Below are 20,996 nucleotides of genomic sequence, written 5' to 3'. Positions count from 1 at the left end.
CTCACAGAGCATCCAGAAGATTTGTGTGTGCATCTCAGGGGGTGGAAGGCAATCACTGCTGACTGGTGAGTGTGGAAAAGCATAGATAAATATGTTAACTGCAAAGGGATTATTTACTATAAAACTATTTTTATATAAAGCACTCAAATATGCTGAAAAAAAAAACAAGAGAACAGTATTTGTGTATTTCTTCTTTTAAAAGGGAAAGGAAAGAAACAAGGCTTTGTAAGTTCTGTACGCTCCACTGAAAGCTCCTTTCATGGCTCTTGAGGGTTCTCCGTATTAGCTCTCACTCCAGGGAACAAGGTGGTGCTTTGTTGTCAGGCTGATAGTACTGAGAAAAATGATCAACTTGTGATCACGACCCTCTACGGAATCTATTAAATCATTGTAAATAACATGGCCCTCATTACATGTGGTCTTTTAAAAGTTCATTTACAGGGAGGATCCTTTCTACAAAATGAGTGAACCTCCACACTGGATTTTAGATTTCGATCTCACACCAAAATTTGATGGGTTAGCTCTGGATGAGATAATAAGAATGTAGCCTACAGAATGTTCTTGGACATACAAGGCCATGAGCTTCAAAATGGCATTCATTTAAAAAGTATATATACATTTATTTTTCTCATGCCTTTAAATGTAGTCCTCATTCTGACAGCTTTTGCCCTGTATGGCATGGATTTGGATTTTCCTGTTTCTACTGGTTGAGGAGCCTGAGCCAATCTGGTGTTCAGGATTGTTAGGTGTATTTTATAATTGCAACCAGAAGCTCCCTTTCACACATGGGTGCTTCCAAACATTTTATGGTGCTTCTGAACGAGCTTTTCCAGCAACAGTGTGAAATATTAAATATCTAAAGAAAAATAAATCTTTAGTAGCAGAAATAGGATTAGTTTAAAAGCCAAAGACCTTTTCATCTCCCCTCACTCGTGATCTGACTGTACATTGCTGAATGTAGCATGAGCATACTGAACATCACCCATGAGCACTTAATGCCCTGTATCTCTGGGAACTAAGGACTAGAGGGCATGGCTCCTGGGCTTCAGTCTATAAATGCTGTTCGCGGCGTTGCTGCAGATTATAAAAAGTCATGAAACTGAGGCTCCACCTAACGGGGGGATTAGATCAGAAGGCAGCCAGATTTCTAGAATGCGTCAGCTTTAGCCTGGTTCAGTTCATCCACAGCTTATCATGGCCACGTTCTCAAACCCACCACAGATACTGAGACAGGAGACTTCGCTCCCACCAGGTAAAGGCCCATTTATGTTCATTTGTTTCATTTCATTCAACAATCTAAGTATTGCATTTTTTTATGAAAACGGTCCACCTAGGTAACAAGGCACTTGGGGAAATTATTGTTTATGTTATTGGTGGATGGAGATACATTAGGTTGATGCATTAAAATTTAATGAATACATGGACCATAGAAGAACAAGAACAAAAGTGCAACAGGCAATTTATGTACTAATGACATTTTCACCATCCTCTTTTCTCATGTAAAACTGAAAATGAAATGGATTTCTGTCTGGGTAGCAATTCCTAGCTTTGGATTGCACGATTCTATTGGAGCACTTCATTCCATTGCATTAGCATACATAAATAAATCCTCTTATGATTGGCCCCTGAACTGTGGGGACGTTGTGGATCCAGACGTTTTTTAATCAGTCTACATTCAGAATTAATCGCTTCCTTTAATCATTACGGCTACTGTCCTTTTCCCAGTAATACTCCGATCTCACACAAAGAGTCAGAATGGGAAGAAAGAAATAATGACAAAGAAACAGAATTGGTCTTTACATAAACCTACTAAAAACGAAATTAAAGTTTTTCTGCAATTCTGCTGCCAGGGCTCAGAAAAGAAAAATCCAAGATTAAACAAAGTGTTTACCATTATCTGCTTTTTGCAGCATGTGCAATGCCAGTGGTCATGTGATTTCAAAGTGAGATCAATGAAGTTCCCAAACAGTTGGGTGAACAATAGTTTCCGCCTCAAAGCTGATGCAATGGATTCTTAATGCTGGGAGAAACAACATGCTATTGTTTTATATGAGCAACTCCACATGAGCACAAATGCAAGCAGTAAGTGTGAACCTGCCGCCCTACACAAGCTGCTTCTTAAAATGTTCAAATATTACAATGGGATAATATCACATTTCTTTCTCTCTACAGTTCTTTAACCGCTATGTTTGTTGAGAAATTCAACTATATTCCTGGATATTTATCATTATTTTTTGAGTATGGTTCAACCTGCCTCTTGAATTGAATCAGGGGTGGTAGACCAAGACCATGCAGGGCTGGGGGTTGGAGAAATATGCTTTAAAACAGTTCTTTCTGACGTGAGCAAGGACTGAAGAGTACATCTCACAAAAACCGATCAACTCCATTGGATCAATAACAAATTATTAGTGCTCTGGAGTCTTTAATGCACTGTAATTTTTTCTATACTTAAACTTAAAAATTTAAGGCGTCCGGCATTTACATTTACATTTACATTTACATTTACATTTACATTTACATTTACATTTATGGCATTTGGCAGATGCCCTTATCCAGAGCGACTTACAACGTGCTTTCAAGTTGTAAGTTCCCTTAACTTCACTCCCATGTAGTTGTGGCATAGGCGTGAAGTTGAGAGGACTTAAAAATGCTTTGCACCCAGTTGCCTTGAATTTTTAAGTTTCCTTACAGTGTGCCAAGTCCATTCCTCTTCATTTATCAAACTCGTTGATAGAGATTTTTAGTAACTGGCAATCTTTTTTTACTAAGGAGGCTCTCTACTGTCACTGTACAGATGTTTTTTTCCCAGTTGCCGGAATAATTTACAAGAGGCATTTGTACAGGAAAAAATACCTCAGACCCTCAGGTTATAGATTTAAGCCTGGTTACATTTATGATTTTATCCAGTGTCTGCATTATTCAAGTGTCCTGTGCCTTCTAGTTGAAATGGAGAGACTTAGCAGCCTGGGCATCTTTATCCCTGTGTTATTGCTCCTCCTGTGTCACTGAGTGATTCCATTAGAGCACTGGAGGAACAAACAGACCTCTGGCTATGTGCAATATCCAACACACCCTCCTCCTTGCAGACTGGGATATGAAAGCACCAATATGAGTAGCATAGCAGTGGGGAGTAACAGGCAATGCTGTGAGAGAGCAACGGTTTCTGAACAAAATGGACATAATAACTCCATGCATTAAAGCATTTAAAAAAATGCCCCTGGGCAGAGGGTGAGGATGCAAAAAAGGTATGTCCAATTAATTTCAGTCTTGCTCCACTTGGATATACAAGCAAATTATGTTTTTGTTATGTACATACACACAAAAAATGGGTTCTGTAGTGAACTTCATTTTTGACCGTGGGAGAGACAGAGAGACAGATATTTCTTTTCCTTTTCTTTATTTCTTTTATTCATTTCCTAGTCATTGACATGGACCGAGGCTTCTTCAGGAAGGTGGATGTTCCCGACCATGCCCACTACATTGTGGCATTCTTTGTGGCGGTGATTGGGGCAGTGGGAGTCGGAGGTAATGTCCTGGTTATGTATGCTTTCTTCAGGTAAGCTCCTTTCATTTGAGCCGAGTAATTAATTAATGTACTCATTTATAATATTTATGCAAGCTTCTAGTGCATGTAAAAAGTTTTTCTTACTGGTTTACGATGCTTCGACAAGCAGGTTTAATAAAAATTGACTGGACAGCTATTGAATGGTGAACATGGCTTATATTTTAAATACATTATGATGAATTCAACTTTAAGTGTAATTGTCACAAAAGATTAAACTCAAACCCCTGAACATGATCATTCTTGATAGGATTCACACTGGCAGATTTATTTTAGACATTGCCAGTGGGAGCAAAGCAAACAAAATGAAGTGATGTGGTGATGGCCTGCCATGCACTAAGGACAAACTGTGAGCACTTTCTGGACAGACTGTGGTCAGGAGACTTTCCCACCTGTAACCACAGGGAATGGGGCTCTTAGTGAGTGTGACTGTGTCTGAGCTGTGACCTAAAGCTGAGTCTGACATGCTTCCCATGGGCTTGTGACATAATTTCTGCATTTGCTAATCATACAGTTACAGTAGCACTGTGCTTTTAGGTCCCAAATGGTTTCCTACAGCACTGACAGGAGGGCATGCACTTATGCTTCAAGGTCCCTGCCGCACTGTTGTTCCTTCCATGTCAATGGAGATATTCTATTAAACACTTGCTGTGGTGCAGGATCTTTTGTTGCCAAATTTGAATTTTGTGAAACTGCTTGTCAGGAATTAGTATAAAAGAAGCCAGTTTTAATGTATGTTGCAGCAGTTAGACACAGTTCCATCTGATTTGTGTGTGTTTTGGCACATTTTTGGACAAATGTAGGATGACTCTATGACATATTTGGCAACACAGCTTATGGTACTTTGTGGGACATGTTAACATAAGTGGGTTTAAATTTTTCAAAACTACTATGGGCTCTTCCCAGTTTAAACTATGTTCTCATGGTTTCGATCGTGAGGGAGTGTCTAGGCCCGTGCGATGGGCCAGGGTTTCCATGGAGTTCACAAATTCGTCCTGGATTACCTGACTGTCTGCACCTGGTGTTGTGCATAAATACTGCCTTCTTGTGTTCAATGCTTTGTCAGGTCATTGCAGGTTTGTCCACGTTTGTTATGAGTAAATACCCGTCAATTGCGTCCTTCCTTCCTGCCTGTCTGCACTACGCACTGTTCCATGACATACGTTAAAAAAAATTACTTCATGTAGTTCTGCTTCTGTATGTCAGAAAAAATTACACTCAAACAAAAAGGCTTTGGTGGGCAGTTTGTTCCTTTTTTCTCTTTAATTACTGTATACGTACTCAAGTATTTGACTATAGCAAAAATAGGCCTCAGTAATGCATTTCCCTTCAAAACTAAAACTTATCTGTAGTGTGGTTTGTCACTGCAGCAGATCAGATAAAGAATCAAAGAGCCAACAATGGCTCGAAAAAAGTTCAAAACTTTGTTAAGCACTTTGTCAAAATGATTGTTAAGCACCCCATTGGTTTATTTGATATGGCTGGTTCAATAGCATTTAATATAATGCAGGTGTGCCTTTGCAAGCTGTATCTATGATCCAGTCACATAATCCAGTCACTTGATTTTAGTGGCCCAGTATGGGGCAGCTCACTGGATAGCACAAACTGGCCCAAAATGATAGATTATGTGTAGTATATGGCTTATGTGAAGCCATATATGTGAAGAGCTCATGGTTTTTAGACTTACATTTACAGCATTTTTCAGACGCCCTTATCCAGAGTGACTTACAATCAGTAGTTACAGGGACAGTCCCCCCTGGAGCAATTTAGGGTTAAGTGTCTTGCTCAGGGACACAATGGTAGTAAGTGGGATTTGAACCTGGGTCTTCTGGTTCATAGGCGAGTGTGTTACCCACTAGACGTGCAGCAATAGTGTGGATCATTTCACAAGAAAAAGCTTATTGTTTAAAGTAATTTGATGAAGTGCATCTGTGCACTTTGAACATAACTTGTACGAAGCTCCCTGTAGTTGACATATATGACAGCACTACTGAGTTAAAGGTGGTTATATCACACAAGATTATTAAAATAGCTTCAGGTCATTACACATGGATGGCTGCTTTGAAGCAAAACTTCTTTTCCCTTCCTCTGCCCTTCAAGTGCAGTTGCATGAATCTCAAAGGAATGTGGCTTCAACACATTTCTGTAGCATGTTTATGAGGATGATATTTCCAGAAGTCTGACTATCAGATGAGTGAACTGAAACACACAACATTCGCTTTATGGTCCAAAGACTATTCAAATCTTCACAGGTTTATTTGATTCAATGATATGTAATTATAAGTATAATTTTTCTATACTTCTATACTCAAACTCAAACAGGTCGTCCATCGTATAATATGCCCAGCACTGTGTGATGTTGGAGAAAATAATTTCTGTGAGATGTTCCACTAATTCCTGACGACTGCCAGCCCAGTCAGCAGGAGATGACAACTAGGGATTCAATCAATGATAATTGTATGGACAGTCTGTGGATTGGAAGTGTGTAATCAGGATAATAGTGGAACACTGATAATTCCTCCACCAAATATTCTGAAACTGATGGATTAAAAATTTGATTAAAACTCTTTAGTTTCCAAACAACAGGGACAATGTAATAGAATAGAATGTAGTATCACAATGTATTACATTAAAAAAGTATTTATTTCTCAAAAGCTGAATTTGAAATATCAAATGTTCAAATGAGTTTCAGTGCATGCCTACTTAACTGTCAAGTAATATAAACCATAATGCTGATGTATACTCATGTGTAAATGGAGACAAGACATTGTATTTTTTTAAATCTTGTGCACAAAGCCATATAAAACATTATTTGTCAAATGATTCGTGTCCACCCATATACAAAACACTGTCATGTAAATATTTGATGAAATTTGATGAAATTATCACTTTTATATTTTGGTACCAAATTTGTGTTTCAGTAATAAGAAGCTGCGGACACCACCCAACTATTTCATCATGAATCTTGCTGTGAGCGACTTCCTGATGGCTATAACGCAGTCGCCTATTTTCTTTGTCAACTGCATGTACAAGGAATGGGTTTTTGGAGAATTAGGTAAATTTTGGTTTGGTGGATTTGGTGCTATATGTTGAATAACTGTTTGAGTGTTCGATTAGATCATAGTACAATCATATGTTCCAGTAAATATATTGCATTTAATCGATAAAAGGCACTATTTCAGTGATGCAGAATAAGGAAGTATTTTGTATGAAACTCTAAGTGTCTTCACTTTATTCTAACAAGGGTGTAAGATGTATGCATTCTGTGGTGCCTTATTTGGGATCACCTCCATGATCAACCTGCTCGCAATCTCCATTGATCGCTACATTGTGATCACAAAGCCCCTTCAGGCCATTCAGTGGACATCCAAACGGCGGACAATGATCATCATCCTGCTAGTGTGGATCTACTCCCTGGCCTGGAGCCTGGCTCCACTTCTGGGCTGGAGTGAGTTAATACGCACTCTCCTGACTGAGGCTACTGACACCCACAAAATGTTCCTGTATGACTGAATGAATCAAATGCTTGCTGACACTGCTGACCAAGTTAAGGAAACAGACTTGTAACCAGAAGGTCATAGGTTTAAATCAACCAACCATCAAGGTGCCACTGAGGTACCCTTGAACAAGGTACCGTCCCCACACACTGCTCCCCTAGCACTTTTCATGGCTGCTCACTCTTCACAATTGATGTTGGTTTATATGCAGAGGACAAATTTCATTGTGTAGGCTGAGAATCACATACCAAATAATCACTTTTCACTTTACTAATTCATTTGGATTACAGCTTCTGACCTATAAAGTGAGGCAAGGCAATATAAGGCAGACCCCACTAATGACCCAATAAATTTTTTTTGTCATTGTGATGCACAGAGAGCACAGCACATGGTGCACACAACGACATGCATTTAAACTCATCACCATATATATATATCACCATATATATGAAAGGCACCCAAGGAGCAGTGTGTGGGGACGATACCTCGGGGGCACCTAGGCAGTTAATGAGTCTGTTTCTGACTGTACATTGAACTGTAATAAGACAATCAACTGATCAATCATCAAGAATTACATCATGTTTTTTAAGAGATCTCTTTTTTTGGTACACTGAACAGGTTCCTACATTCCTGAGGGACTAATGACATCCTGCACGTGGGACTACGTCACCTCGACCCCTGCCAACAAGAGTTATACTCTCATGCTTTGCTGTTTTGTGTTCTTTGTTCCACTTGGTATCATATCCTACTGCTACTTCTTCATGTTCCTGGCCATCCGCAATACCAACAGGTACAGGTTATGCATTCTCTGCTAGAAAATGATCCAGAATGTGTTTATTGTAAATTTTACTAGATCACAACAACAGAGCAGATAACAGTCTAAAATTATGTTAAAAAACATAACACTGTCAGCAAGTATCATTTAAACCTTTTCAATCCATTCCACCAGCAAGAGTTTACACACTGCGAAATTACCAGGATGTCTCAATGGGCTTTGAAAGGGCCTACAGTTGACACCCCCCACACTTGATCGTTCTGCACAAAAGAAAAAACTCCACTAAAAAACTCTAGGAGAGAGAAAAAAACAGAAAGGAAGAAACCTTGGGAAGGACTGAAACAGAGAGGGACGCCCTTCCAGCGTAGAGTTAGCCTGCATTTGGTGTCAGTGCAGGGTTAGAGATGATTTGTCCAAGAAAAGAATAGTCCAACAGGTGTAATGGTTGGAAAGGTCAAAGTACATCTGTCCATATTTGGAGGTACTGGACAGAGCAGAGTAGGTTTTAGTCCAGTGTCATGGTGTACACTGCATGTCCATTATAATGCTACTGGTCCATGAGAAGATCCCTGAAATTTTAGCCATTGCGGTGGAGGAGGATGTAGTGACCCTCTGGTCTTCTTGCTGGTAAATTATGGAAAAATCATGAATACTAATTTATTTATTTTAGTAAGAGTCACTGTCTGTATGTATTTACATAAGAAGACATTATGGTGATGTGTTAATGAGAGCTGGTGAGAACAGAATAACAAACATGATAACTTTTTTTGTGGATAGAGATCTGGAGAAACTGGGGAATCCAGTAAGGAAATCCAATCTGATCCAGAATCAGTCCATACGCACTGAGTGGAAACTTGCGAAGATTGCATTTGTCGTGATCATAGTGTATGTCCTGTCATGGTCACCCTACGCGTGCGTCACACTCATAGCCTGGGCTGGGTGAGTAGTGGGTGACTGTGGGGATGAATGTGGAATGCATTGCTTTGATCTCAGAATGGCTGCAGACATTTAATACATACATTTAGCTGATTTATTAGGTAGGATGGTAAATACATGCAGAAGTACTGACTACTCTGCCAATTCTGTCTTCAGTAATAAAGAGTGAACAACTTTTCTCATTTTACATGTATATTACAATAAATACATGCTGGCTACTAGATTCGTCCTTATATAGTCATTATCTGACCATGCGAGAGAGAAAAAGAAAAAAGAAGGAATCTTAAGCTGGACTGCGGTGCCAGATATGGGCAGATGGATCACGGTGTGAAGCAGGAGGGGAGGCTGGCTTCACCCACCAAGACAGCAGGAGCTGCAGGTGTTGCATAAACATAACCCAGCAGCACTGAGAGGGCAACATCCACACCTTCAGACCAACAACTGAGATCACAGCATGTGCTCTTTCACCCTGTTATTGTTCTTTTAATGTCTGAAATAGTTTCTCCAGTTTAAATACAACTCTATATTGCATCGATTTTTTTTTTTTCAGCTATAGCAATGTGCTCACACCGTATTCAAAGGCAGTACCTGCAGTCATCGCCAAAGCTTCGGCCATCTATAACCCCTTCATCTATGCCATCACACATTCCAAATACAGGTGAGTCCCGGCATGCAGCAGCAACACTGCCTCCACGTTCTCCACACTGTGAAACCAGATGAATCCTCCTGAGCAGGAACACGCTGGCGGAGAAGGTCCCTTGCCTCCACTTCTTAGCTCAGCCTCCACGAAAAGAAGCCATATCCGGGTCAAACAGCGAGTGTTCTGTCCGTGAGGTCATGCTCAGTCAACAGTCCTCTGGATCCAGGAGCACATTCCACAGAGTGTCGTCCATGTCCACAGGAGACGTGGTAAGTTCTAATGGTGTTTTATGTCTCAGTGAATTATGTAGAACTTTTTAGGGCTGTAAACATAATGATTGAGACATAGTCTCAAGTATGTCCCAAGTATGTCCAGAAACAGTCTGCATACAGTGCTGAAACGTCTGCTCTATTTTAACTTTAATTTGGCTAAATCTCAATGAAACTAGACATAGTAATTGATATATTGACAGATACAAGGGAATGTGAGGGATACAAGGGAAAGGTTCCTGTTCCATGCAGTTAATGCAGTAATGACTGTGAAATTCAGATGTTTTTCTAGGCACAAAGAATGAGAGATATCAAGACAATGAAGGATGGCCCTTTCATACTAGGTCGTACCAAGAAAAGACACGATGATTCCTGACAGGGATCAATTGACAAACAGGCAGGGGAAGATCTTATTATGGCTACAAATGTCCCTTAATAATTCCTTTGTAGGTATGGAGTGATGTAGCTCTTGATCCCAGGGACCAACGGCCCCCTAGATCCATTAGCATGGCCCTGGAGGAGCGAGGTCTACTGCAAGGAGAGATGAAGATTTGGACCAGTCAAGAGAAGGTAGGTACGTGTTCCTTGTGGTCATGCATCGGTTTCACAGCCAATGGGTGCAGTCTTTTCAGTTCTTGTCTAAGGTGCATGATGTAGCATTGTGTATGTTTGGCCTGAAAACGATTGGAAACACTACAACCGTTCAGGCAGGGCTTATCCGCATTTTTTTTGCACACTGTGCCGGTTTTACAGATCAACTGATGACTACATCAACTGGTGACCTGCGAGTGCACGTGTTTGTTTTTAACCTTGTTTTCCTGCCGATGTTGAGCTGATGTTGATGATTATCTTGTGATCCACTTTCATTTATATTCAGCAGAAACACAGTTTGTACTCATATAAACCACTTGAGTATTTGCTTTACATTTTTACATGACCTTCTTCCCAATTCATTAAATTTTTTTTTTTAAATAAGGTTTAAATAAACTCTGCTGTTAAACTAGGATTACTGTAATAAGTTTGATTTGTACAAGGTCCTAATTGTGATGGATTTAGCCATAATTTCAGCAACATTTTGTTCGAAAGGATGAAATGAATAAATTTGTATCATGATTCAACCAACCTATTTTTAAAAAAAGTAGCACTAAATATTTACACAGGGCAGTGGTGGTCTAGCGGTTAAGGGAGCGACCCCAAGCCGCCAAGGTGCCACTGAGCAAAGCACTGTCCCCACACACTGCCTGTCATGGCTGCCCACTGCTCACTGAGGATGATGGGTTAAAAGCAGAGGACACATTTCGTTGTGTCACCGTGTGCTGTTTCGCAATGACAATCACTTCACATCACATCACAAAATCACATCACATATTTGGATGAGTTCCTGCTGCATGTTTACCCACTGTATCTACTATATTATTATGATACACCCATGTTAACGTGTGTCAGTCACATTTTATCCTGGTCTAACTGCACACACCCATGTGAATACACACCAGTTGATCTGTAACACTGGCATGTTTTATTTATATGTACCCACTGCGTAGCACTGACATGCCCACCATAACATTTTGCAAGAGCCTTAAAACTAGGGCCCTTAAGACATATAACTTGGAAGACTTCTAACATAAACAGTTGTTTGTGTGTTCTTTATACACACCTTCTCCACAGTCTCTAATCCCTGAGAAAACATCACTGGCCAGCCACAACCACAATTCCGAATGCGTCACAGGCACCATACCTCAGCTCACAGAGAAACAGACCCTGGGCAGGACATGGCAGAACCATTTACAGCAGGAGGCCACCCAGCCTCTGAACCAGGAGGATGTCCAACCCCCCCCCAACTTTGGATTGGTCTTCTTCAGAGAATTGGACACTAGTGACATTATCCCCACAAGCACCACGCCAGGGGACGAGCTCAGCTCTCCGACCCAAGAGAAAAACCTGCTGCTGGAACTGCAGGGTCTTAGCTGCTCCAAGAAGCTGTCTTAGTCCAAGGAGAACTTTCTCCTATAAGGGAACAAGAGGACTGAATAAGAACTGAGCAGCACACTGCTAACAACACATGTCCTCTGGAAAGGTTTATACCTCCAACTGATGCTTACACCTTCTTCAGTGTTGCTCTTTTTGCAGCAGACAGATCTGCTGGTCTGTGTTTATGAGACCTGCCCATACTTACGTTCATGTAATATGTCATTTTTTTGGTAAATTTTAGCGGTATGATGTGTGTGTCATTGTGTTTACTGCACTGTAAACCATAAGTGTGATTTCCCTAGAGATTGTTGTGTTAACCTTTAAGTGTGAAACAAACTGTCAAGTGTCCAGAGTTGTTATTTTGTTTAGGATTTATTTTTTGAGAAATGTCACATGCTGCAAAATGACCACAGTCAGTGACCACAATGAAGATGCTGGGGTTTAGACATCTCTAAATCTACAAACCAAAATCCAATGCCTAATCACAGTGCACTTTAAATGTTTCGCTTTTTTTCACCATTTGTTTTCTGGTCTGTTGTTCTGTATGATTTATAAAAAATGCACAGTGTGGCACATTTCATATCATTTATGTTTTCTTATTGCCTATAGGATCATTAATATTTGAATGAAAGTTATGAGAAGAGAACATGAACGTTCTGGACCAGAAGAAAGGTGGAAATACCCTGGTATAAAAAGACTAGTTAGCAGTTTCTGAGCAATTCATAACATCCTTTCTGAACAGCAAAGCTTCGGCCTGGCAGGTAGGAGCAATCACTGACGGGTTCAGAATACCACAGTATTCCATCTAAAATACTCTCATGGTTGACTACCAGAGATTAGTGGCAGCCTTGCCTCTTGCTTGTCTTTTGGCCTCACATGGGAAATGTTTGTGATGAATTGGTGGTAAAAAAAAAAAATGGAATTTTTCCACCCCTGAATGCTTGACTGCTCTGAAGAGCCTGTCTGCACACAGCAGGGAATTCACATGCTCTGATTCATCTTCTGAGAGGGCTCAATATTACTCAATAATCAGCAGAAACAAACCAAACAAACCGAACACTAATAATGTAATTTTTTAAAGGGTTCTTCCGGTCACAATTAGCAATATTTAAACAATTCCATTTGATTTATTTTTAATTTCTTCTGTGTAAAAAAAAAAACATATAAACATTCACTTTTTATGATCCTGTTAGACTTTGTCCACAGCATATAGGTAAGCTGGCATATAAAGCGCAGTACCATAACCTACTTGGTAGCCACACCCTGATTCTGTAACAATCCTCCCCAGCATCAGCTGAGCGTTGTTGCTGGTCCCAGGGCTGAGTGCAGGCCCCGCCCCTTCCCGATAACCCACACCTGTTTTCCCTCCTTTAAAGGAGTATGTGCGCCAGTGTTCCGGGTCTGGTATTATTGTTCTGTGTGCATGCTCCCCGGTATGAGTGGAACTTTTCCTTTTCCCGTTTCCATTTGTCCTAAGTAGAGTGTAGTGTGATTGTCCAGTTGAAATAAAATGTTTTTTTTTTGTTTCAGCACCTGTATCAGCAACTGTACTTGCTGTTGTGACAGATTCACATGCACTAAAGTGGTGTGGCAATTAAGGGAGCGTCCCCGTAATGAGAAGGTTGCCGGTTTGAATCCCGATGCGCCAAGGTGCCACTGAGGCCTGTCATGACTGCTCACCAAGAGTGATGGGTTAAAAGTAGAGGACTCATTTCATTGTTTGCACCGTGTGTTTCACAATGACAATCACTTGAAATCACTATGAAAAGTCTGAGTTTCTGATTGTACAGTGCATCTGGAAATTTTTCAAAGTGCATTTTTTTCCCCCGCATTTTGTTATGTTACATCCCTATTCCAATTTGGATTCAATTACCCCCCCATACACGTTTTCCCCCCAGAGTTCGTACACCCCAAAGTACGAACATGAAAAAAGTTTACTTGAGGAGCTGGTAAATTTATTAAAAATAAAAAATGAGAAATCACATGAACATAAGTATTCACAGCCTTTGCTCTATACTTTGTTGGTGCACCTTTGATGCTACGAGCTTGGCACACCTATCCTTGGCTAGTTTGGCCCATTCCTCTTTGCAGCACCTCTCAAGCTCCATCAAGTTGGATTCACGCAGTTCCGCCTGTAGCATTCAGTGTTCTATATATATACTTCACCAGCTGAGGGCAGTATATTCCTATTCAAAAAACCTTTCATACGCACTGTTGTATTTTTTAAATATTTTGGTATCTGTATGGAAAGTAAGTATATAAACTTTAATAATTATGACTATAAAGTATATATATTTCAAGGAGCTGATTGATATGACTAACAATTTCTAAAGATGACATTGTTTACAATGGTGATGCTCCTGATAGCCTGTTCAAGGATGAGAAAATATCTCAATGAAACTGGCTGAACAATCCCATTTTCTGAATATTTGTGAGAAAGTTGGTCTCCGATAATAAACCCATCATAACCCACAAGTTCACGTTACCTCTGAGATTTATGCCCTGGTCTTTCCAGTCAGTCCAGGACGGCTACTGGACTTTTGGGCTGAGAACGGTGCCCCTCGCCAGAGGCTGAACCAAGTAAAGCATTTCTGGAGCTCAGCCAGATGCCTCATTGTCCTCCCCCTGCCTTTCACGCTCAGTTTTTCATTCCTTCCCAGCACTCCCTTCTTTTTCTTCCTCTCATATCACTTTGAGCCACAGTAGTTAGTGGTTCCGTAGTAGTTTGGCTCATATATTTTGAGACACCATAGTTTGTTGCCATTTAGGCTTTTCAGTCAATTTGTTTAACATCTAAAAATAAACCACAAAGGTCATTTTAACTAATAAACATCATAATGCATTTTCACGCCATGTGGATGGAACTATAGTCTATAACACTGGTATTAAACTTGTTGCAGTCAAAAGGGTTACATTATGATATTTCTACTTCTTAAAAAATGAACAGATATTAAATCTGCCATGATTAAAACATAAGTAAGTTACACTAAAGTAAGCAATGATAATAGAGTGGTAATAGGGTGGTAGTAGCCTAGCAGGTAACACACTCGCCCACGAACCAGAAGACCCAGGTTCAAATCCCACTTACTACCACTGAGCAAGACACTTAACCCTAAGTTGCTCCCTGTAACTACTGATTGTAAGTCGCTCTGGATAAGGGCGTCTGATAAATGCTGTAAAATGTAAATACATACCCACCGTGACCCCGTTTAACCACTAAAACGTGAGGAATAGGCCAAACGTGTACTGAAATACCTTAATAAAATATCACGTGTGAGGAACGTGTGCTACTGGCTGTCCCTCCAGTTTGAATGCAGCTCTGATGTCACGACTCATAAAGATGTCGGTAAAACTTCACAGAATCCGAGTCATTGTCTGAAAGTTGAGTCATGGCAACTGGACTTATTCTTTCTTCAATGTATAGACGTTTCATTCTGCATCCACAGAACTTTGTCAATCTGAGGGAAGTTGGCAAATGTATCCTCCAGGTTGGTTTCACCTCACTCCTGCCCTGAATAGGCTCGTTAAGTGAAACAAACCGGAGTCAGAAACGAGTCATTTTCAAGACAGAAATGGACCGAATGGAGACACGGATAAAAAAAAAAAAAAAAGACCCGCTAGCCCCCCATTCAACGCGAAGCGATATCGGGAGACGTGCTTCTCCTCTGAGCCGCGGCGGTGACGCGCCCTGCCCGGCGGTGACGCGCCCTGCCCGGCGGTGACGCGCGTCCGCCCACGCGGAAGTCGGCCGCGCGACGAGTTGGGCAGGACGCGGCGCGGCGCACGCGGCACACGCGTCCTCCGTCGCCGTCCGAGGAGCCGCACGCCGCGCTGCCGGTGAGTACGTTCCCAGCGCGGCTCCTGCCGTGCAGGGAGAGCTGCGGAGCTCCTTTCGCCGTCGTTCTAAACAGGGACCCATTTGCTTTAGTACTTTAGTTTTATTGTATTTTTTTTTTTTTTTTGTAGTGCGTTGTGAAGGAAGTGAAAGGCAGGGTGTGTCCGTCATGCAGAAACGCTCGGCGGTGCGTCTTCCTCTTTCTAACGGTTGTTCATGGTGAGCGCTCACTTGTCGGCTCCTAATGCGTGAGGGAGGAATATGAACCCGCTCTTCCCGGCGCTTGTGGGAACAGCACGACGTGTGAGACGGTTCCTCTCCCCCCGTCAGGTCACTGCTCGGCTTGTGCGACACAAACTTTGGGGTCAATCTGTTGTTCGCTTGAAAGGTTCGTTTCACGGACGGACCCTCGCACCCCCTTGTCCTGTACCCGACAGATGTTGTCCTGAACCCGGGCTGATGTGGTCTTCGGCAGAGACACGCTTCGTCATGTGCTGGCCCGCTCCTCACCATTCCCCCACAGACCTCATCGCGACACTTTGACGAGAACGCGTCCAGCACGGCTTCGCACGGTGCAGGTTCTGCCCGCCTGGACCACTCGGCAGGTGTTGGCGTACCATGCCGCAGGATGAAGGCACGGCGCTGCGCTTGACAGGCTGGCTTCAAGGCGCGCCAGCTTTCCCACACTTTTATTCACGTGGTGACAGATGCCTCCAGACTGGATTCTTTCTCCCTGAGAGCACGCAGCCTGCTGCCCTCAGCGTGCAGGTCCGAGAAGCAGGAAAGTCACAGGATCCCCGGCTCCGGGATCAAAAAATGCTTCACTCCATCTTTGTTAGATTCGGTGGCAGTTTTTCCTTTTGGACCAGCTTTGTCTGGTCTTTCGACATTCTTGGACAATAACACTGGCTGTATATGTATATTGCACTGTGGAAAAGCCATATTATCTGATTTGAAAGTGAGCGAGGTCAACCATAAAGTCTTACTACCGTCTCAGCTGAGGCTTTCGGGGCGCTTTTCAGCTCAGCACTATGTGGGAGGGTGTGTCCTGGGAAGTGGAGAGTCCTAGTTTAAAATCATTCTGTTGAATGGGAATATGTGGAAAATGTAATTGACCGTTACTTGCTGACCGTTATGTGTATTTAATATCTGCTCAGTCAGCCTTATTCTGACCCTCGGGTTGTTCTCATGATCCCTGTGTTGCACTTTCGTTCAGTTCGTTGTTATTCAGATCTCTTCCCCTCAACTTTAGCAGCATTTGTAGCCATAAACAGGGCAAATATTTAAGATTTGAGAAATTGCATCTTAATTTTTTGCAATGACAGCATGTTGGCCAGTGGGGTTTCTTGTGAAACGACAGGCAGAGAAGACATTTTGTGAGAAGATTGATCTTCGGTCCTAAATTTCTGCGGACTTCATGGGGGCCGTCGGGCTGCTTCTGGAACAGGACTTTTCACAGTGATGGTGATGCCAGCTGTAATATTGTTTTGCGATGGGCCGTTATTTTCACAGCGAGCTCTGGGCTGGTATGTACTTGCTCTCCTTAAATCAGACAGACAGACCGAGGCTACAGCAGCTGGGGATACGGGGAACTGTTTTCTGCAGATGTTTTCAAAGGAGGGGGGGGTGTTATGCTCAAATTATTGCTCCTTACTGAATATCTAGATGTCGTGACCCTCTTTTAGAGTCACCAAGCATTGCCGCTCATCTCAATTTTTCTTTTTTTTTTTTTTTAATGGTTCGCAGAAGCACTTGATCAACCTCGTCAACAGTGATCCAGCCAATCATGAGCAGCAGCTACAATGTCTTGCTCAATGGCCCCGCCCCTTGGGGATTCAGACTGCAAGGCGGAAAGGACTTCTGTATGCCCCTCACGGTGTCCAAGGTGAGTGACCTTTGCCCTTTACTGAAGTATGCACTGCTTCAGTTTCTTCCAGATTAAATATGTTGACGTCTTACATCCTTTGTCTGGGTACCCCTGCCCCCGTACCTGACATGCTGTTCCTCTCTGCAATCATTCCCGTCTCTACGTCAGTTCAGATGTAATCATTAACTCTGAGAGTGGCTGCTTGTTCTGCTCCATTTGAACCACATAATCCAACCACATTCATACACAGCAGCAGAATGTGGTTCCATTGTGCAGACAACAAATGAGATTAGGCACCTGATGGCCTTGCCATCTGGATTTAAGATCAGCGTTTTATTGACCCTGTTCAGCCTACTTTGGTTTCAGTAAGTCACATTCATTATTAGGCTATTAGTGGTCAGCTTGACCCCATTTAAAGCAGGTTAGGAGTAAAGTAGAGACCTCAAATAAAATAGGGTTATTTTAAAAGCCTTAAATAGTTTTTACAGTTTTTGTAATTTGCTTAAATAATGTTTGTCAGACAAGGTTGAGGTTACTGGGCTGGAAATGGACTGCAGTTGATCAGGGATTGGGTAGTGCAGGTTTATGACTTTAAAGGCTCCATCCATGACTTTGAGTCCGAACCCTGGCTCAGATGTAGAGGTCATTCCTGACACCTGCACCCTTTCTGTGGATTGGATTCCCACCCAGGCATCAGGTTCCCCATTCTTGTTCTAAATATAACAATCTGAGATGATTTTTTATTTTTTTTTTTTTTAGAACCTCGTCTGAAATATGGTTCTACTGGTCTTACTCTAGGCTGATAATTGAACATTTAGAGCATTGTTTCTTAATTATTTTCTATTACGCCCCACCAGGTTGAAGTAAACATTTTGTGCCTAAGCAAAACGGCGTTGTGGAAGTAAAAAAACGTACTCCCTACAGCAAAATACAAACATGTTCCACAGAGTCACATGCACTCCCGCCCTGGCACGCCCCGCTATTTGAGAAATGCTGGTTTAGAGTATCATTGCATTTTGTACATGCATTTTAATAGTTTTAATCATGCTCAGTAAGGGGTTTAATATGAATAGATGATAAACTGTGCATAACTTTCCCATCATTTATAGGGAAGCTGCCTGGGTCGGGTACTGTAGATTTGTCCTCTGCCTTCCCTGTGTATAGTCCATTGTCCCAAATCCTTGTACCAGATCTTACACAATGCACCTCTCAATTGAATTGAATGCTGAACTGCTCGGTAGTAAAATAATCCAGAGATTAACACTGAGCAGCGTGCATTTCCTGCAGCACAGTTTGTACTGAACTCTGTGCGTGTCGTCTTTACAGAAAACATGCCAAAAACGCCACAGGGCTGGGGTGTCCTATGCGGCACATTGCTGCTCTATTTGAGGGTGTGGCTCTTCTTCCTCTAGTGGAACTGGGACAAGGCAGCCATGCCCAGCAAAAGAGATAAGAGCACTTCCTGTCCGGAAACTGTAAATGCAAGTGTACAGAAAGAAACTGTCTGTGCTCCATTTCGGTGGACCAGAAAAAATAACTGAATTTAGTGTTATTTTTATTTATTTATTAATTTTTTACTTTATCCAAAATTTCAAAGTATATCTGGAATTTCAGGATTGTCCTTGCTTTAAGCAGCAGTAGTCATGCTTACACGTTAATGATTTTGTATCTGCTTTTTTACACTGGGTATTTTTCACGGTGGACATTCAGGCCTGAAGCATTTACCAGGGGCACACAAGCGTTACTCTTTTTTTTTTTTTTTTTATCGCCACCGCTTATAGTGTTCCTTCTTTTTTTTTTTTTTTGGTTGATCTGTTTGTTAAATTCACCTCTGTTTTGAGGGTTTGTCTCTTGCCAGTGTAATTGGAAGACAAATGTGCAGTGGAAATTATATGTTTGGGCAGCTTCCTCCCGCTCAGACAGGCACGGAACTGCATGATGTTTCCATCCATGCCCTTTATATGTGAAGACATGGAGCCTTTTAAAAAAATTTTTCATTCACACCGCCCACTACTGTTCCTGTCACTCGCCTGCCAGGTATACGGAGGTTGGTGTAGTTGTTTTTGGAACTTGGTACGGCCAGAGAGACAGAGCTTACATTGTTTCTGCAGGGGCAGCATCTGGACTTGTGATTTACGGTGGAAGCTGTTGGACGGTATAATTGCAAGAAGTGTGGGCCGGCTTGGTATAATAGATTATGAGGCAGAAATAAACAATACCTGTGACATCTGCGCTTTCCAAGAGTCAGAGCCAAAGCATCTTCTGCTTTTTCTGACATGTGCAGACATACTTTGAGAAAATGCATATACAGTCAGCTTGGGATGGTAACTGGTGGAATATTTTTTCTTTCCATCCTTCAAGATCAAATGAGCTGAAGCAGGACCCACACAACACCGGATGGCTACACCTGAAACCACACAGAAATGTTGTATGATGAATGCACTGTAAAGAACCGCATGATTCATTGGATCTGAGTTGCAATGACGTAATCAAATTCGGTTTCCTTAGGAAGGATTACGTTCTTGTACACAAGATTTAAAGTTATGCAGATCCACGTTTTTGTCCAGTATTTGCCCTATAACTTGTACGAGAGAAGCCAGTCCAGATTTTCCTTTTTTTTTTTTTTTTTTTTTTCCCTGAATGGCTCTGTTCAGTAAATTTATTGGCTTGCGAGTGGAAAATCAGCTTGTGCTGAGGCCAACAACAGTAATAAAACAGCGCAGTAATAGAAATTGTAATAACATTAGACCATAAAACAACATTAAATTATAATGAAATCAGCTGTACACGTATGCTAGAGTAGTACAGTGCTGGTTTTACAATATAGACAAAATCATAAAATGACATTGAATTTATTTATTTATGTACCTATACCTTTTTTTAAATTGCCCTTTACCATCATGACAGTTTGTCTAGAAGGACTGCAGAACTGATCTTGACTGTTAAGGGCTCCATATTAATTTTCTGCCTTGGTTGCTCTGCTGCGCCTAACGATTTCATTTAGGTGCACCAGCGCAAAATTTGCACACACACTCAATCATTAACCCTAACCCAAGGGTTGTGGATGCTGGAGCCCATCCTTGTTCCAGCTCACTGCAGCCACAAAACGTAGGTTTTAAAATGTTATTCTTCTGCATCTTTAGTGATACAGTAGTTATGGAAAAAAAGTATGTAAATAAGCTGGAATAACTGGGATGGATTTTGGGGATGTGAATGGCTTGGTGAATACCATTAATCATAAAATCTTAGTTGGTTTGAATGATAATTCTCAGATGATTATGTATTTTGAACCTTCCACGTCTCTGTCAACAGAAAAGAAGAAATCAACAAAGTTGTGCAGGCTTTTTTAAACTCACAGTTTCGTAACATTGTCTCTGACTGGTTTGCTTAAGTAAATTCTGCCATGCAACGGGTTCTTCGGTTATCTCCTCTGAAGTGATGAAATGGTCACATGGGTTCAAATGCAGAAGTGAATGCTTCCCTTTGTAATGAGATGAGGAGACATTTGTGGAAAGTTAACCATGTTTTATGGTCTGAGCTGGACCCATCCCATGTCGGAGTGGGTTGAATTTTAGGGATGTACAGTTTCATTATTTTTGGATTCAATATTTCAGTCATTGTTCCATGGGTCATAAATTAGAAGT

The 20,996-nt window shown here is 41.5% G+C and overlaps 2 protein-coding genes across 9 annotated transcripts in view; both read left to right on the top strand.

The window, feature by feature from the left end:
- On the top strand, nt 1-12,230 carry opn4xa (opsin 4xa). Of its 4 annotated transcripts, none has more exons than XM_028981501.1 (10): nt 1-65; nt 3,421-3,556; nt 6,484-6,617; nt 6,807-7,010; nt 7,678-7,849; nt 8,612-8,773; nt 9,321-9,428; nt 9,505-9,679; nt 10,130-10,249; nt 11,348-12,230. In XM_028981501.1, the coding sequence occupies exons 2-10, from the start codon at nt 3,429-3,431 to the stop codon at nt 11,666-11,668; spliced, it is 1,524 nt and encodes a 507-aa protein (XP_028837334.1). In that variant the 5' UTR covers nt 1-65; nt 3,421-3,428; the 3' UTR covers nt 11,669-12,230. The 4 variants fall into 4 exon arrangements, with proteins under 4 accessions (XP_028837334.1, XP_028837333.1, XP_028837336.1 ...); XM_028981500.1 differs by having other exon boundaries at nt 1-1,252; XM_028981503.1 differs by having other exon boundaries at nt 1-1,252; nt 10,130-10,253; nt 11,348-11,501.
- Nucleotides 12,231-15,368: 3,138 nt separating this feature from the next.
- The window catches only part of pdlim5b (PDZ and LIM domain 5b), a 28,668-nt gene continuing 23,040 nt past the window's right edge, over nt 15,369-20,996 (top strand). For 2 of the 5 annotated variants that reach the window (XM_028980153.1, XM_028980157.1), the window contains exons 1-2: nt 15,369-15,487; nt 17,232-17,370. In XM_028980153.1, the coding sequence (XP_028835986.1) occupies nt 17,272-17,370 (99 nt within the window). In that variant the 5' untranslated portion in view covers nt 15,369-15,487; nt 17,232-17,271. Of the gene's footprint in view, nt 15,488-15,630; nt 15,705-16,412; nt 17,012-17,231; nt 17,371-20,996 lie in introns of those variants that run through there. The other 3 variants (XM_028980155.1, XM_028980156.1, XM_028980154.1) reach the window with 3 other exon arrangements.

This window comes from Denticeps clupeoides, chromosome 5 (assembly GCF_900700375.1).
Source record: "Denticeps clupeoides chromosome 5, fDenClu1.1, whole genome shotgun sequence".
NCBI classification, from domain to species: domain Eukaryota; kingdom Metazoa; phylum Chordata; class Actinopteri; order Clupeiformes; family Denticipitidae; genus Denticeps; species Denticeps clupeoides.
Note: the sequence above shows the minus strand (reverse complement) of the source record. Positions and strands in the feature narration are given on the sequence as shown.